The sequence below is a fragment of the Hippocampus guttulatus genome, chromosome 4, assembly GCF_054856545.1.
Source record: "Hippocampus guttulatus isolate MCC_2025c chromosome 4, RoL_Hgut_1.0, whole genome shotgun sequence".
Lineage (NCBI taxonomy): Eukaryota > Metazoa > Chordata > Actinopteri > Syngnathiformes > Syngnathidae > Hippocampus > Hippocampus guttulatus.
In genome coordinates, this window is record NC_141264.1 from 26,265,073 (window position 1) to 26,282,800 (window position 17,728).

At 53.7% G+C, this 17,728-nt stretch overlaps 1 protein-coding gene across 2 annotated transcripts; it reads right to left on the reverse strand.

Moving 5' to 3' along the window:
• Positions 1-80: 80 nt before the first annotated feature.
• LOC147206976 (Golgi apparatus protein 1-like) lies at positions 81-17,714 on the reverse strand. Of its 2 annotated transcripts, XM_086109950.1 has the most exons (26): positions 17,198-17,714; positions 13,708-13,737; positions 13,534-13,620; positions 13,238-13,453; positions 12,582-12,785; positions 11,572-11,643; positions 10,855-11,041; positions 10,547-10,761; positions 9,998-10,119; positions 9,522-9,623; positions 9,265-9,418; positions 8,712-8,747; positions 7,060-7,284; positions 6,255-6,317; positions 6,059-6,172; positions 5,853-5,941; positions 5,591-5,708; positions 5,387-5,479; positions 5,152-5,289; positions 4,935-5,058; positions 4,608-4,750; positions 4,405-4,506; positions 4,228-4,335; positions 3,767-3,887; positions 2,858-2,964; positions 81-1,792 (listed from the first exon to the last, which is right to left on the reverse strand). In XM_086109950.1, exons 1-26 carry the CDS (start codon positions 17,603-17,605, stop codon positions 1,625-1,627), a joined length of 3,546 nt encoding a protein of 1,181 aa, XP_085966076.1. In that variant the 5' UTR covers positions 17,606-17,714; the 3' UTR covers positions 81-1,624. The 2 variants fall into 2 exon arrangements, with proteins under 2 accessions (XP_085966076.1, XP_085966078.1); XM_086109952.1 differs by lacking the exon at positions 8,712-8,747 and having other exon boundaries at positions 17,198-17,713.
• Between the last annotated feature and the right edge of the window lie 14 nt (positions 17,715-17,728).

Sequence of the window (17,728 nt, forward strand, 5' to 3'; positions counted from 1 at the left end):
ATGAAAAACGCACCTTTGATTTTCTTTCAAAGATTTCAAATGACTCACACGCTCCACACGCGTGAGATGAAAGACCGAAGTAGAAATCTTGCAGACTTTATTCTCAACAAACTGCTCGCAATCAAACCCGTACACAACAAAAAAAGAAAAAAGTGGACCGAAGCAAACAAACTCAACAAACACCCTTGACAAAAAAAAACAAAACAAACATTTTTGTTCCGCGCCAAATAAAGCCGGACGACTCGCCGCAGCAACAACGGGAAGGAAAACCACAAGTCGCACTCGCGCGAAGCCGCGGTCGCCCGCTCGAGAGTCCGGTCGACGACCTCCGCGCGGTCCCGAAGTGGCGAGGTCACAATGTGACATCACGCCACGGTGACATCACCACTCGGGCTCCCGCGAGGTCCGATCGCTCGCCGCGAGAGGCAAACCGAACGGCGTCCTCCTCGGAGTTGGCCGCCCGTCTCGCGTCAAGCCGCTTTCAAAGACACCGATCGGAAGGCGGCGGCGATGTTCGCGTCACAAACTCGCGTCCGATCGCAGCGCGGGACATTTTTTTTTTTTTGTTGGAAGGCAGGCGGCGAGCACGGGAAACAACGTCCCACCTAAAACCATTACGGTGGCCGATGAGCTTCGTAGCGACGGTTTTAGACGCGTGTGCAATGACTCCAAAATAAATTCCCCCCCCCCCCAGGTCTTGCTGCGGTGTGACCTCCTCAGCAGCACTTCAAACGTAAAGTTAAACGTGGAAAAAAACAAACAACATCTTCTCGCTATCTGCAGGTCCATCCAGCCAACTGGTGACAGCGACTCAACTTAACATCACCACGGGCGTGTTTTCTTGGATGTTCTTTTCAAAAACATTTTTGGGGATCCCATCTTTATGCACCAGCAACATGGAGTAAAAAAAAAAAAAAAAAAATCGTCACAGCGCTGTCTTTATTTTAGGGACGGTGACATCATTAAGCTGCGCAAGAGATGCCACACACCGCAGGCGAATGGAATCGCCGCGCAGTGCTCGTCTTTTGGCAGCGATGTCCTGAAGTGTGACGGACGGTGCGGTGACAGCGTGGCAATATGATGACATCACAGAAATGGCCGCCTGGCGCGCCGCTGCGTTCACGACACGGGTGTGAGGTGGGACGAAAACAGCACACCGGGGGGGGGGGGGGGGGGGGGGGGGCATTCCGTCTGCGGCCTTTGTGCCTGCAGCGCCTTAAAGCAAAATAAAAAAAAAAAAAGCCAAGTTAAGAAGAGGAATGGGGCCGTGAGGGAGGGGGGGGGGGGGCGGGGGCCTTTGCTTGGAACGTCGCGCACTTCTGGAATGGGGTGGAGTCACTGCGGCACGCTGTCCATGCGGGTCATGTGACAACTTTCTTTTTTTTTTTTTTCCTTTCTACATTTACACGTTGGGCTCCCTCACGCCTTTGCCTCCGAATTGGCACGCCGTCCAGCAAGGGAAATCGAAGACCAAAAAAAAATAAAAAAAATTTGCGGGGCCTCCGGTAGTGAGCGGGGGCAAGTCAGAGAGTGGTCGGCATCCACTTTGAGCGTTCCGGGAGGGTCTTTGAGGGGGGGCGGGGTTCCTGCTGTGGGCGTGTCCAGAGCCCGCCACGGGCGGGGTCTACCTGTCCTTCAGCTCCTGGGTGACGCGTTTGGTGAATCTCCCGCACAGCAGGCCCATCAGGAAGAGCAGCGCCACGCCGCCGCCCATCACCGTCAGGATGTAGTTCTTGGACGGGGACGTCAGCACCTGCGTCGCCAGGTCCGAGAAACCCTCCGCCGGCGCCACCTGCACCACACGCAACTTCAGTCGCACGCAAACACGCCCCCGCTGAGCCGCCATTCCGGGACTCGGTCACAAGGTCAACTTGACGCTTTCAGGTCGGCAATTATCGGCTGGAAACGGCAGACCGTCGGCCAATCAATTTGGAGACTTTTCTCATTCGGCCTCACGCCGTCTCTTGCTTTGATTGTTTTTGTGGGCTACAGCCCCAACCTGACCACCCGGGTGGCTCTTTTTCACGCTTCAAACGCCAACCGTCTCCTTTGGCATCTCTCATCAGCAAACACTGACCTCTGCTGGTCGGAGATGGCCGTTGCACCCCGTTTCATCATCACCCGTTTTCTCCCCTTTTTTTTGCGTTCACATTTTTTCTCCATGTCGCGTAGCGCCGAGTACAAATTGTTTTCATATTTTGCCAGGTTCATCTGTTTTGGTTCGTTCTTCACAAACTCTCAATTCCAATGAAGTTGGGATGTGCTCAACACAAATACAAACAGAATTAAAGGATTTGCAAATCATGTTCAACCGATCGTTACTTGAATACGCGACCAAGAGAAGATGTTCAATGTTCAAGCTGAGAAACTTTCAGGTTCCCAGAAATTAATCATGAACTTGGAATTTTCTGGTCTTCTTGGTAGCGCATTCAATGACATACGGGTTGAACACCATGTTTTTATTTACGTTGAACAAAACGTCCCAACTTGACTGAAATTGGCGGCACTTCACATGCTAATAAAAATTTGAAGTACTATCGAGTTGCTTCAGTTTTCAGGAACGATGCTTAAAATCTGGCAGTAAAAATAATAATAAATGATCGGAATCAGGTTCAAACAATGAGGAAAAAAAAAAAAGTTATTGCGATCATTTCTTTGCGCCGTACGGCCCAGCCCGACTGCCCAATGACGAAGACGTCAAGGTGTAGCGCCACCCAGAAACATCTCCCCAAAAGTCGCCGTGCGCAGATGTGCTAAAACGTCACCTGGACGGCTTTTTGTGACGCCACTGCGCAGCGAGACGTTCCCTAGCGACCAAGCCCCCCCCCCCCGCCGCCCCCCTTCAAAGCACAGCTACCTTGGCGGCGTAGCTCCACATGTCGATGCGGTCCTGAAGTCTTTTCTTGCACTCGGGCTGAAGACGCACGCGTTTGTCCTGCAGCGCGTCCATCAGGCACGACATCTCTGCGCACACGCAACATGGCCGCCGCGTCAGCAAAACCACACTTCAGACGTCAACGCCGCCCGAGCCAAGTTGAACGCTTGAACTGACGGCGACCATCGTTTTTGGTTCGCACTCCCGATCCAAGTGCGGTGCCCCAAAAAGACACGAAAAGACTTGAAAGATCGAGTTCGGGTATTTTTATGCCAATGAAGGCCTCGTTTTAGAACAGGGGTGGGCAAACTTTTTGGCTCGGGGGCCGCATTGACTTTTAAAATTTGACAGAAGGGCCAGGTCAGCACGAGCTGTGGTACATTTAAAAAAAAAAAAAAAAAAAAAAAAACGGCATTTGTTGACAGTCCATATCAAACATCAAAAGAACAAAAGCATGAAAGTACGGTCTTCATATACTTTTTTTTAAATGACAACAGTGTTGTTGATGACCTATTTTAGCCTGTGCATCGCTGCAGATGGGTTGTGATCAGACCAGTGGAAGTAGAGCGATACAGACGTCCGAGGTGGTCGAAAAGATCCCGCCCCCCCCCTCCCCTGTGTTCTGCAACTTCAAGTCAATGCGCCACAAATGCCTGTCATTACAAGTCCAAATGACATGAATGCAATCGTTCGCATCGAACCTTAATTGTGGACCAACCTTCGGCGGGCCGGATTAAAAAGACCAACGGGCCGGATCTGGCCCGCGGGCCGTAGTTTGCCCACCTCTGTTTTAGATTCATGAAGTCAATGTCTAAAGACATTTGAAGCAAGTGAAATGAGATTATTCTCGACAACGCAGCTGACGATCTCGACCGGCGCGCGTGTACTCACGGCGGCCCTTGCCGGGCGGGATGGCGGCGCATTGGTGCTTGATGTCGAGCGCGCAGGCCGTGTGCAGAACAGGGTCCACAAAGATGTCCGCCTTGCTCTCCTTCAGCATGTTCAGCACCTCCTGAAAGCACCGTTGGCTTGCTTGATTGATTGATTGACAGCTTGGAAGCAGACGGCTGGGCTCAAAAGCGGCCCGACGGCGGCTTTTGCGTAAGGTGCAAACGGGCGCCAACCGCGTCTTTGGCTCCTGAGCAAAATGAGACTCGAGTCTTTCTCAACGAGAATTAAAGTCACCGGTTGGGGTTTCTTCAAAAATGAAATGTTTGTAAGGTTGTCACGGCCGACTTGCGCTTTTGTTGGCGGCCACGTCGGAAGCAAAAAAAAACAAAAACGTTTTGTTCAACTCTCGACGAGGAGGTGGCAAAAAATAACTCCACGGAGACTCTCGCAAACACGCTCACCTTCTTGCAAGCATCCTGTTTGATCTTCAGCAGGTTGACCTTCAGACATTCCTCCACTTGACCCGCCTGCTCTTGCGCCGCCGCCTCCTCGGAGCACAGACGCGAAATCTGCACAGGCGCGGGCGGGCGTTAGCTTAGCGCGGCGCTCGGCGGCACGGCGGCGGAGGGCCGGCGAACCTCCTGAGTGCAATGGAGCTGCAGCTGAGGGTCCAGTCGGTAATCCAGCGCCGACTCCTGCAGGATGATGCGGATCTGGTCCTCGCAGTCGGCGGACAGGCGCTGACAAACGCGAGACGGGCGCGTGCGTCACAACAGGCAAAGGGAGAAATTGAAGAAAAACAAGCCAACAAAGTGGCGCTTTGCGCCGCCGGCGGTCTGACCTGGTCGGCGTACTTGAGCTTGAGGCAGGCGATGACTTGGCCCTCGAGCTCGCCGTCGGCCGTGGCCGAGTTCAAGATGCCCTGGCAGAACTTGGGAATGTCGGCTTTGCACGCCTTCCTCAGGATCGGGTTGAGGCGGAAGTCTGACAACCAAAAAAATAAAAATAAAAAAAAGCTTTTGGTGGTAAAATCCACACCCTCCCAAAAGGTTTGTTCATTTTGCATTCAATCCATAAAAAAAAAAAAAAAAAAGACACAAAGATGGCAGGCGAGCGAAGCAGCCAAAGCACGACTGTCCTCAGAACTTTTTTTCCGAGCGGCCCGTACCCGTGTTTTGCGTGATCTGCCGCTTGGTGATCATCTGCTTGCACTTGGGATCCATCAGCTCGCTGTTCTTGTTCTGCTTCAGACACTGAAGGACGCCCTTGCCTTCGGACTCGGTGCAAAACCGCTGCGAGACGCGCACACCAAGCGCACGTTACCGCACGACCGACGCGAGCAAAGAGAGAGAGAGAAAAAAAAAAACTCGACCCCGGCGACGTACCCTGATCATGTGCTTGCAGACCCTCATGAGCTGATAGTCCAGTTCGGGATCCACCATCTCCACTTCCTGGAGCTTGAAGATCTTCTGGCGACAGCGCGGGGTCAGCTGACGTTTGCTCTCCTTCAGACACTCGATCACCTTCGCACGCATGTCACACGTCACGTCACGTCACGTCACGTCACGTCACCGCACGTCACCTTGTCGGGGGCGCGTGAGCCCGTGAGCGCGTGCTGACCTGCGCGTTCCCAAAGGCCACGTTCTGACACAGGCGGCCGATGTCCTGCTTGCACGACTCGTACAGTTCCGGTTCCAGCCGGATGTCTTCGGACTGCGGACGCAAAGCAGCGAGCGGGTCACGCGCATCAAATGTCCCCGTTACGGGTATGACAACGGACGGCGACACGACCGCTGGCGCTGGCGAGCGAGCGCGCGTACGTACCATCTCCACCTCCTCCACGCGTAGCTGCTTGCGACACTTGACGGACACGCGCTGCTCCTTGGCGTCCTGCAGGGTGTCGTTCCTCACCGTGGTGCTCAGACACATCACCACGTCCACCCTGGCAAAACACGCCACATCAAGGCGAGCCGCCGTCGCCGCCGCCGGGTCCGCAATGTGCGGCCCGTGGACCACATGCGGCCCATCGCGTTCTCGAACGGGCCCCGCCCCTCCCCCAACTACGATGACGTCACAGTACTCTTACTTCTTCTTGATGTTGGGGCAAAGTTTGAGGACATCCTCCTTGCAGGCCGTCTTGAATTTGTAGGAAAAGCGGAAGTCTTTGACCTGGATCTGCGGGCCCGCAAACACGAAAGACAAAGAAGCGGTCAGGTCGCCCGGAGCAAACGTTTGCGCGCCGGAGGGCCGCGCGGGACGGCGCGCATAAAAGCCAAAGGGGGGGCGTCTCACCAGCTGGAAGTGCGTGACTCCCACCGAGCACTTGTCATTCATCTCCTTCTGGTGTTTGTTGCGCGCCAAACACTCCATCAGGTCCCCGGAGTCGATCTGGTTGTCGGCCACCTCCTGAGAAGCCGACGCAGGGGAGATGGGGATCGTCAACCGCCGGATGACATCCTTGGCGGCGGCCCGGAGGAAGCGGACTTACGTGACAGTGGGCCTGGATGACGGGTTCGCAGGCTCGCATCAGCAGCGCCTCGATCTGAATGTCCTGCCGACGCCGCACAAAAAGCACACGCGCGTCAATCGCGCAGAGTCAAAACAGCCTTCGAACAAAGGAGCCGCTACAGCGCATAGTTGCCACCGACAAGCCTTCTGAGAGGGGGCAACAATTGTGGTTGAATCATGAGGACCCCAAAGTGCAGGTCGTAGGTTTGCGACAACCCGACATGACAGATTTAGGTTTTTTGGGGGGTGTAATTCCACCGTGAACCATTGGGTGGCGTCACGCTCTGATGCTTGACAAATTGAAAGAAGAGTGACAAAGGGAAAGAGCTCAGCTTCGTGTTTTTTTTTTCTCCACCAAATATCAAAACTCCCTTCCATCCTGCTTCCTTCAATCGTGTACAGAAAGCAACGTCTCGACCTTAATCTTTGGCCACGATAAGTCATTTATATTGGGAGAAGATTTGTGAGTTTGGAAATGTTTTTTTTTTTTAAACTGTAGCCAGAGAGACTGCTACACTAAGACAGTTGCACTCTCTCTCTGAATCGGCTACGTTTAAATGTGGGCCAAAATGGGCGCAATATGCAAAGTAGGGAACTTCCAGGCTGCCAACCATTGTCTGACATTTCTCTCATTTAAACATGCGTAAAGTTCAACATTGATATCCGGCATGCACATCCGTCCGTTTAATTTGTATTCAAATTGGGTGTTTCTCTCTTGCAGATTTCACTCGACGGTGGTCTGGAACAAAAGCCTTCGCACACGCGGCCGGCGGTTCGGAGCCTACCTCGGACTCCAGCTCGGTCAAGTTTCCCACCACGTTGCGGCAGTCCGTGACCAGGTCCTCCAGGTGGTCCTGGAGGCACTCCAGCTCCTGTCCCGCCTCCGTCTTCTCGCTGCACCATTTGCCCAGGTCGGTCATGCAGCGCCGTTGCAGCTCGGGGTCCAGCTTCACGTCCAGCGCCCTCTGGTGGAGGATCCTCTGCACCTCCACCTTGCAGTCCCGCGACAGCTGCGGCGCCGAGATCCGCATTCGCAATCACAACGCAATCACAACCCCGCCGTCCCCGTTTCATTCGCCGCCGTGATTCCACAGGACGCTTGGGCCGGGCTTCAATTTTAACGCGTTTGGTGGTGCTTTGAGATAAGAGTGCCTTGACGTGGAGGTTTTGAGATACAAGTTGTTCTGGAGTCGAGTTGACCCCTTCAGTGTACGTGTGAGCGCCTGGGATGAGTCGTGGTCTAAAGCAGCTCATTAGGATTTGCGTGTTGGACCGTTTGCCCAACTGCGGCTCTCCTTGCCGACAGGCCGGGGCGTCACAGCGCCAAAATGGCTCCATTTTATTTTCACGTCACATCTAAGGCTAGCTACTTGGGGGGGTCGGGCCACTCGTCAGTCAAGGCACCACGCGGGTCGATTGGAACGCAAGGCGTCGTTTTAAGGGAAGAGCTCGGCGACCGTTGGTCACATGACAGTTGAGCAGTTTGCCACCACAATTATGAGTCCACGATTGGTTTCCCAAGCGTCAAGATGGAGCTGAATTTCAGCTGCCGCGTCCACAGATTTTGGAAGAACCAATCATCCTTTTTGTCCAAGTGAGAACTCGAGCACACCCTCAAATGGAAGAGCATTTTAGCCAATCAGAAGCCTGAAGAAGGAAAAGACCACAACGCAGAACCCAAAAAGTTTTTAGCTCAATGGAAAAAAAAAAAAAAAAAAAAGTGAAATCATAAATGCTGAAAAATGACCTTTTGGAAATTGTTCACACAGTCGAGTTCTCCTTCAAGCCATTTATAAGCCACTTCAAGCTTGATTTGAGTTCGCGCGTGGACAAAAGGTGTCAAATACAGCCCCTCCCCCGACAGTATTGCGGTTCATTGTTTACACCTCCTGCAATAACATCGATTGTAATGCGAACGTTTCAATTTAGCGCCGAGTTAGCGTAAGACATTGTTAGGCCGTTGCTACGCGCGGGTGAGCGTCGTCGTTTTGGCGTGGTGACGGCCACCAGTAATCCGTTCCCGTTCTCACCAATTTTTTCTTCACAGCGAAAATACGGTGGCACGTACCGAGACGCGGGCGTCGCCACCCAAAACCTTCCTCGATATGCTCCGAGCCGTTTGGATTGGAATCCCCAAATGGCGGATTTTTAACGGCCCATTTGGGTCGCCGCGATTTGATTTGCGGCGGCACTTACTATGTATCCTTGCAAAAGGGAAAAGAAATGTGGCCCGACTTCCCCTTTTTGGTGCCTTTCAGTAATTGCAAATGTGTTCAAAGCGTGCGCGAGGCGTCAGAGGACTAAAAACATGATGCGCTATACGATTTTCACCTGCAGGTGGGTGCGTAATGTATACCGCAATAAATGGGGGTGTCACGGGGGCATCCTCATCATCATCATCATCCTCCTCATCACCAATTGAGCAGAAAATACTCACGGTGGCGTTTTCTTCTTCAGCGACTCCGACCGGGTGCTACGTATGACAACACGTGGCGGTCAATGAGCATACGGGACAAAAGACGCTTGCGTTTGGACCCCGGTCAGCCCGGGTTGCTAAGGTGACGTTCGAGGGCTCCGTGCCGGAGCCTATCCCAGCTGTCTTGCGGCAGTAGGCGGGGGACACCCTGAACCGGTTGTCAGCCAATCGCAGGGCACGCGGAGACGAAACAACCATCCGCGCTCACACTCGCACCTCGGGACAATTTGGAGCGTTCAATCGGCCCGTCGTGCATGCTTTTGGCATGTGGGAGGAAATCGGAGTACCCGGAGAAAACCCACGCAGGCACGGGGGAGAACATGCAAATAAGAGTGCGGCGCCGGAATCGAACTCGGTACCTCTGCACCGTGAGGTCGACGAGCGAACCGCGCGTCCACCACCGGACTCATTCCAAAAGAGCTCAAACCTGCCAACGAATGAGATCGGGCCCGGGTTGCGTCCGCAGGCCCCGGCGGCCGGCCCGTGTCCCCTCGCGCCCGAGCGACTCACTCACCCTGCGGCCCTGATCCACCGATCGGTAGGCGTGGCGATACAAGCAGGAGAAGATGGCGCCGGGCGGCATCATTTCGCTGGTCTCGTTCCAGCCGTGCGTGTGGCAGAGGCGCACGGCGTCGCCCTGGCACTTCCTGTACAGGATGGGGTCCAACCTGTGTGGGGTCGCGTCGAGCTTAGTGGCGGCGGGGGGGGGGGGGGGGGGGGGGGGGGGTGCGCCAACAAGTTAGCGAGGGGCGGCGGAGGGTGGGGGCCTACTTCCAGTCTCGTGCGATGAAGTACTGCAGCTCCAGCAGCCGATGCTCGCAGTCCTCCACCATCTTGTCCGTGTACAGGTGCTCCATCAGACACGACAGGATCCTGAACAAAGAAAGCAACGAGAAAGGTGGAGGCGCCAACGCAGGCACGGTGGAATGTGCACCTTGGCCAAAGTGACCGGGGAAAAGCCACGCCGGCGCGTGTCCTAGTTTCGACTTGGACCTTAAAATCCTCCAACGCACGCGCGCACACACAAAAACAATACAAAAGGACACAAAAAAACAAAACAAATGCTACCGGGCATCCACAAACGGAAACGCAACATAAACTAAAAAACACACACACACACAAACATGGCAGAAACTGAGCACACGCAAGGCGCCGGCGCAGCTTTTCTCTGGCTCCTGACAATTTTTTTTCAAAATTAAAAGAATCTTTTTTTTTTTTTTTTAAAGGGAAGAAAGTGCGATTCTGACATGGGGTCGCCGTTGCGGATGTGCTTGCAGGCCGTCTGGATGACCGACTCGCAGGCCTCGTTGAGCGCGCGGTCGATGCGGTAGTCGGCGCCAGGGTCGGCCTCCTGGATCAGCGTCTGCAGCTGAGGGAGGACCCCCCCCCCCCAAAAAAAAAAAAAAAACACGAGACCAAGACAGGAGCTTAAGCAAGGAAGACGCATGCAGTGGATGGTCGTCAACGGGAGGCGTAAGAGTCGAATGGGGGCCAGTCCGAAACTCCATCAAGACCGCTGCTCCAGTCTCTTGCTCCCCCCCCCCCCACCCGCAACTCATACGAGAGAGCAGCCTGCGCGTAATCCGGTTCACTAAATCTTAACGCATGCTTGTCAATTTTATGCAGTGTCATTTTGTGTTTTGCGCGCGCACGTTATTGGGCGCTTTGCGCGTTTGCATTTTTTGGGAGCGTTTGTTTTCAGTCGAGTTTCGATTGCCGGCGAAAGCTTTTCGGCTTCCGTTCGACTCCCGCCGCCTCCGGCGACGACGTGGGGGGTGGACGGGGGGCGTACTGACCGCGCGCTGACAGTTGGGGTCGACGGCGCCCGCGTCGCCGCGGCCGACCCGCATGAGGCAGTGCAGCGTGCGGCCTTTGCGGTGGAGACCCGAGCAGTGGCCCTCGATCTCGGCGCGGCAGTGCAGCACGATCTCGGGGCTCAGGGAGAAATCCTCCATCAGCATGCGGCGGTAGTCCATCATCTCGCCCTGGCACTCGCCGCTCACCACGCGACCTGGCCGCAAACGCAAAAGGCGCGTCGGAGCGAGGACGGCGGCCACCCGCCCGGGGGGGGGGGGGGGGGACGGGGGGGCCGTCCGGCGCCTACCTCGATGCACGGCCGACTCCAGGCAGAGCAGCAGGTAGGAGAGCCGCGCCTCGCGGGCGCGGGGCACGCCGCTGTCCGCGCTGCAGCGGTACTTGCGCAGGTCCGACTTGCAGGCTTTGGCCAGCGAGTAGCTGACTTTGTAGTCCTGGGCGATCAGTTTCTGCCTGGTGGTCAGCGCCTCGCGACACTGAACGCGCGGCCGGGAACACGCGTTAGCCACTCGCATTTAAAAAAATAAAAATAAACAACAAAAACCAATGCGAGGACGCATGACGCGTCAACCCCGACGGCATTTCGGCCGTTATAACGTTGTCGCATACCGCGGTTGATCGCGTTTTCGTAGAAATGGAGGGTGAATGCGGAAAAGGCCAAAATGAACCGAAATGCTGCGGAACGAAACGTGGAAAGAGAGAATTTCCTGAATGTGGAAACTATTTGGGAGTTCGCACGGTTTGAATTGATGAAGACGTGTTGAAGGAATTGAAGGCGGGTCCCAGCGTGGGACAAATAAAGGTTATCTCGTCTTCATTTTCAATGAGGGAATTTTTTGAGACGTAGAAAATCATTCCCAAAGGTGATTGGAATGATGTGACCGCGATGAATTTGGAACGCGGACGATGCGGACGTTTATTCCGTTGAACGCGCCATTTGGGAAGGGGGCGGGACGGGACACTTTGGGGCGGGGAAATGCAGAGTAGCGCCAAAGATGCTAGTCACCCGCTCCGTCATGGCCTCCTCAAACTTGTGGTTGAAGAGACACTTGTAGACGCGACCTTCCCCTGCCAGCGTCTGCGCAAACACACAAGAGCAGGCAGGCGCACGTTAAACACGCACGCGGCTCATCCTTGATCACATCTGGTCCAAATTTGAAATGAAAGCGGAATTGTGACTGAACTGATCTCAGTGACGGCATTATAATCCATCAATTCAAATAACAGCGGAGTGAACAGGACAAAAAAAGTGGAGTGAAAAAAAAAAAGGGTTTTCTTTCGGCGTTTGGATTTCTGTTTTCGACCAGGAATTTCCATTTGGATGCAGCCTTTAACTCGTTCCATCGCAGCCATTTTCACTGGAGCAACCCCCTCAATCCCAGCGTGTGACTGGATTTTGACTGATCTCGCAAGGCCCGCAGAATATTTGATTCTAATGCTGTATAAACACGGAGCCTGCCAAAATAAAATTTGGACTCTCTTCTTTCAGCAGAAAAAAAAAAAAAAAGTTCAAATCTTTTTCCATTCTTCAGCGATCGGCATGACAAAATGGCCAAGTTTCATGAAAATGGGGATTCCTGGGCAAAAAACAGAACATTTTGCATTTCAGTCCCGTGAGGCACCGCTGCCACCTACTGGTCGCTTTTTTACATGATTTACAATGCAAACAAATGGCTTATTCTCATTCACAGACTGCATCAGACCCTCCTCTTCTCTATGACGCCCAAAAAAAAAAAAAAAAAAAAAAAAGACGGTAGGCGGGGCCTAATTTTAGTACGGCTTGTGGAATGAAAGAGTTAATTTGACCATCTGCAATTTTCTCGATTCTGCGAACTACAATAAAACGTCTCCGCTTCCTTCCGCATCCGTCTCAAATGTCTGAAAAACACAAATGCCCGATTCTTGAATAGAACCGAACGCAAATTCAGGTGTCGGGGTGTCTTCAAAGCAAACGTTGCGGCACAAAGCCCCAGACGGCGCTCGGGCGGCGGCGGCGCCGGAACCCGGCAGACTCACGCTGTCGCAGAAGCGCTCGCGGTCGTCCCGGCAGGCAAAGTAGAGATGTCGGTCCAGGTGGAAGTCGTCCGAGGAGAGCTCGGCCACCCGCATGATGGACTTCTTGCACTCGTCCTTGATGGCGTGCGCGCCGGGCCGCTCTTCGGCCTCGCGCACCAGGCCCTTCTCCAGGCACGCGATCACCTCGCCCTGCGAGTGGACGTCCTGCCGCAAAACACAAGCCAACGGCGCTGGCCTCAAAATTCGCACACAATGCCCCCCCCCCCCACAACTCGTTCAAAATGAATCGATTATGATTCTTGATTGTCGCTGCGGACAGACTCGGCGCGGCCTCATATTCGATTCTGACGGGATGATAACCGTGAGCAAAAAGACCGCATTTGGCTTACTGGCATCATGTGGCGCTCATAAGTCAAGTTTTCACTCGCAAAGGCGGAAATGAATCGATGAATAAATCGTCCGAAGAGCGACTCATATTGGGAAAAACGCATCGGTGGGCTCACTTGTCTCGCCGTCTTATTTCGCACGGCTGCCGGTCTTTGACGTAGCCAAATGCCGCTTATTATTTCCAAAATCGCCCGCGTTGACATACTAGCCTCAAGTGTACGTTGGCAGGGCAAAGGTTCGGACATGCTTTCGGAGTGCCGGCGCCGCACCTTGTCCCCCGAGCTGATGCTGCCGCAGTGGAGCGTGTTGATGTCGTCGCGACACTTGTCCGTGAAGCCGCAGATGAGGCGGTAGTCGCTGAAGACGATGCCGGTCATCTTGGTGATGTACTGCTTGCACTGGTAGTCGCTGATGTTGCCGCGGTGGTCCACCAGGCACGATACCAGGTACCCTTTGCCCAGCTCCTCCGCCGCACACTCTTTAATCTGCGGGCAACCCGACGCGACTTCATTTGGCGCGCGCGCGGGCAACGTTTTGCCAGCAGGGCGGCGACATTTGCGCTGACCTCGGAGATGGTGGACCGGCACACCTCCACGGCCACCGACTCAAACTTGGGGTCGGTGGTCAGGTTCAGCTTGTAGTTCCACAGCAGCTACATCGCATACACATCAACAAAAAAGAAAAGAGGTTTGGAAAAAGAGCCTCGCGGTCGAGACGCATTTCACACCCGCACACTCACATGGCTGCATTCGGCCGCGATGTCCGTCTCCTGAAAGACAAGAAAGACGCAAAGAGGGTGAAGCCGGCGAGAGAAGCTTCCGGAAGCTTCTTCGTGTAGGTGCTCTGTCAGTTGTAGCTTAAGCCGATTTTATCCAAACAAATAAATACGTTAAAAAAAAAATACCCGCCAAAGTCATTTGGCCTTCATCACAAGTATCACCAACTTCCTCCGCAGCAAAGTCACAGGAGACGCCCACATCCTGCCGCGTGCGCCAAACACCTTCTTGGCCGCTGATCAGAATCTCAGGTGAAGGCAAACATTGACAAGACCGCGAAACCGCATCCGCCGCAAACGCGCAACAACGAGGCGACGGTGCCTGGAGATCGCGTCGTCTTGAACAAAAGGATTGAAAGTCGCAAACGACCGAGAGCTGGTGGAACGAGTTCCAACAATGAAGGCGTCGCGTTACACTCATTCGCTCGGTCAGTCCAAACCGCGGTCGCGTCGTCGCCACCGGGTTTGTGTCATTGTCAACGGCGCTTCGTACGCAAAGCGTGAAACCAATCGGTCGTCGCTGCGCAGAGTGAGCAAAACTTTCGAGAATAAACAAGCGGGCAATTCTGCGCCGTCTATTTTCATCCACACATGATGAAATCTTTGTGACCGATGTGAGCAGACGGCTCTCCTCCGCCCAACGAGGTTGTCATCTTCTTCCTCCCACGGACGTCCACGTCCACCAAACCACAACACACACACACACACACCAAAAATGCCATGTGTCTAAAAGCAGCGAGACGCCCCGCCCGGTTCGCTGCTGGCCTTCGCGTTCGTACGCTCAGCTGCACGCCGCCCGCGACAGACGTGCATCCGCGCAAAGTACACGCTCTTAATATCATTCATTTTTGATCATGCAACAACCCAACAACAAAGAATTTGAAGCAAACAGAATAAAATGCCCCCCCCCGCCCCCCCAGTGCAAAGAGTTCTCTTGCATAAAATTCGCCATTCATGGATGGCACAAAACTGCCAAACAGCAAGTCAACATGAAGTGCGAGAGCTCATTTTGTGCAAAACACAAAAATCAGCTCAATGAAAATCGGAATATTCTTGAGGTGCTTGCACAAAACCATGTTGGTTGGCTCCTCGCCGGGGGGGGGGGGGCTCCCCCCGCATCGTCGACACTCGTCGCACTTTTTGGCTCCCTTGACGCTTTTAGCGTATATTCGTCCATTACGTTGTTCTCAGCTGTGTATTGTGTGTCCCGTTTGTCTATGCCTGGACCTTGATCTGTAAATCAAGATGATTGACAGACTGACTTGGATTATTTCGCTAATCTCGGGCCAACAGTGCGACGAACCAGCGAGCGCAAATGCTCATTTTCCACAGAAAGTCAAATGATCACAAGACACGTTTGGAATCACGTCCGCCGGAGGCTGAGCTTGTTTGGGGAGGAAACAAATGAAATATAAACCAAGTTTTAAAAAGGGCAGACTGATTTATCACTCGGCCTTTTCAAAACCAAATCCTAACGGGACAGAGTTTGGCGGATTAAAAGGGATTTGTGACGGCACCGACGTATCACATTGTCATATTGATTCCTGGCTTGCTTTGTCGCGTTCGGTTGTCACACAGTGTCTCAAGATGGCGACCGATCGTCACCCAGAACTCACATGCACAGCTCCGTTCATGTCCACTTTAACCTGCGCATATGGAAACGCCGTCGGCACAATACTTTGGATTGGATTGACATTAACTCATTCACTCCCAATGACGTTTTTAAACGTCTTTTCAGACTTGGTCTAGAATTGGCTGGTACTGAATGAGTTAAATGTGAGCCGCACCGCCACAAAATTGAAAAATAGTGCGCTGGTCGGTTTTAGATATTGACAGTTATTTGGATAAGAGTAGCGATGTGCATATAAATTTTGATGGCGACTGGTCGGAGCGTTCAGACATTTGGCAGTTTTGTTCGACTCCGTTGCCCTCGCATCCGACCGGCTTCCATCACTGCCGCTGTCGGGGCAGCACGTCTCGTTTGGCCGCTGATCCGTCCCAAGTTAGCGGGGCAAAAGTGGCTTCTTAGCGGCCGCAGATTGAGCTCCGTGTCGCCGACGCCCGCCACTCATGCAGCTGAAGTGTGCGAGAGGGAAACGCCAACATCTGAATGTAGCCCGATTTGGAGCCGAAAGACGCGTCGCAGAAAAACATCCAATAGTGTCTCGCGGCCGATTTTGAGTTGTCCTTGACACGTCGTGGGCCGCGTAGCATGACATACTCAACGATTGGTCGTGAGGCATCTGGGACAGACGGAAGTGGCGGCCAGAGCCAAAAAGGCGGACATGTTGTGCAGCACATTCAGTTCAACGTCGGCGTAATTCATGTTGCTTCCTGTCAGAAAAACTGTGAGCACCACCAAAATGTATGCGGCCATCCCGACTTGCCCTTTTCATTTTCAACCTCTGAACATTTAACAATTGCCTCAATATTTTTATTTTTCAATTTTAAGAACATTCAACTCCAGACCCGCAGGTTGCAGATGCTGGCCACAGACGCTCACGATCGAGAAAGCTGTGATTAATCATCACCAAAATTAATGTGGACATCTTCAGCGAATTAAATTATTAGAACGATCGCCCTTAAGTAACCTACTGTAAAGCTTCTGTTGTGAGCATGGAGCAGCGACATTAACAGCCCCCCAAAAAAGTTTTCTGACATCAAGTGACGAGAAGCTTTTTCGGTGGAGATGAAAACACTTATTGTACATAAAATCCTAAATATCAGGGCAATCGTTCTGAGATTTTCAGAGGTTGAAGTGGTCATGCGTTGAGATGTGCAAATGTATTTTGGTGACGATTAGTCCGTTTTGGGGTATTAGGTGACATTATTTGGGGTTTTTTTACGTTAAGCGTTTTAGAGTCTCCCGTTCATTTTTTTTCCGCCAAACGAACCCTTGGGGGTGCTTTGACACCACACTACCGAGCTGCTGATCACATGCGCGAACCCCTAAACGAGTATGCTGCTTTTTGAATGTTCCAGCGCTGACGTGAAATCGCCCGTACGCGGCAGCTTGTCGGTTGACATGTCCGAGGAGAGGCTCGTCGCGCGGTGGATTCGGCGGACACCTTTTGCAAATGCGCCTTTTCGTTCGTCTCCCATCAAGCTTTTTCGACTCCCGACCGCGGCGCCTTTTAACCAAACTCAAGCGACACTTCACACAACATCGACCTTTAAAGAGACGACGAGAACAAGGCAAGGAAACTATTTGGTGGAAAAAAGCAGCACGCCGAACAGAACCGCAGGGCGCGGACGCCCTGTGGACGCTTTGAGCAAAATTCTCCGCTCAATGTGAACCGCGCAAAAGCGCCGGAGAGTCCGAGTTGTTCAAATAGCGATCGGGTTTACGCGTGACGTCCACTGTGGACGTGGGCTAGCTGGCGGCTAACGGAGGCAGCTAAGCTTTAGCTGGCACTCCCCGCTCCCCAAAAGCCCCGAACGAGCAGCCACCGACCTCCTTCTTGTCCTGGAGACACTCGAGCACCGCCAGGTTGTTGCTCCACGTCTCCTTGGAGCACAGGCGCGTCAGGTCGTCCCTGCACACCGCCTCCTCGGACAACTTCCAGGCGGCGGAGCGCTTCCGAGACGCCGAGGCCCCGCCGCCGCCGCCGCCGCCGCCCGGGTTCTTCTCAGCGGCAGCTCCCGCGTTGACCGCGCCGGGCAGGTTCTGGAAGTTGGCGGCGACGGGCCACGCTTTGGCCGGGCCGTTGCCGTCCGCTCGATACAGACGGAAAAGCGACGAGACGCACAAGAAAAGCAGGAGGTGAGGAACACGTATGCAATCCGCCATCTTCAGCCTGCTGCTGGCGCTGCGTTCAGGGCCACTCGGGAATGTCGGCTCGCCGGTTGTGCAGAAGAACATCAGTCAGACCGCCTGAGCTGCGCTCTTCCGCCAGCCTGGCTGGAGGTGGGCGGCTCGTCAATAATTCATGAGGACGTCTGGGTTCAGGTGGCGGGTCATCCAATCGCACAAGCAAATCGTCGT

Bases quoted from the DNA above. Each gene is read 5' to 3' on its own strand.
- LOC147206976 (XM_086109950.1), bottom strand. From the start codon at position 17,605: ATGTTCTTCTGCACAACCGGCGAGCCGACATTCCCGAGTGGCCCTGAA. The intron at 13,738-17,197 runs GTCGGTGGCTGC...CTTGTCTTTCAG, and splicing joins GTCTCCAGGACAAGAAGGAG to GAGACGGACATCGCGGCCGA. The intron at 5,709-5,852 runs GTAAGAGTACTG...GTGTTTTGCCAG, and splicing joins TGCCCCAACATCAAGAAGAA to GGTGGACGTGGTGATGTGTC.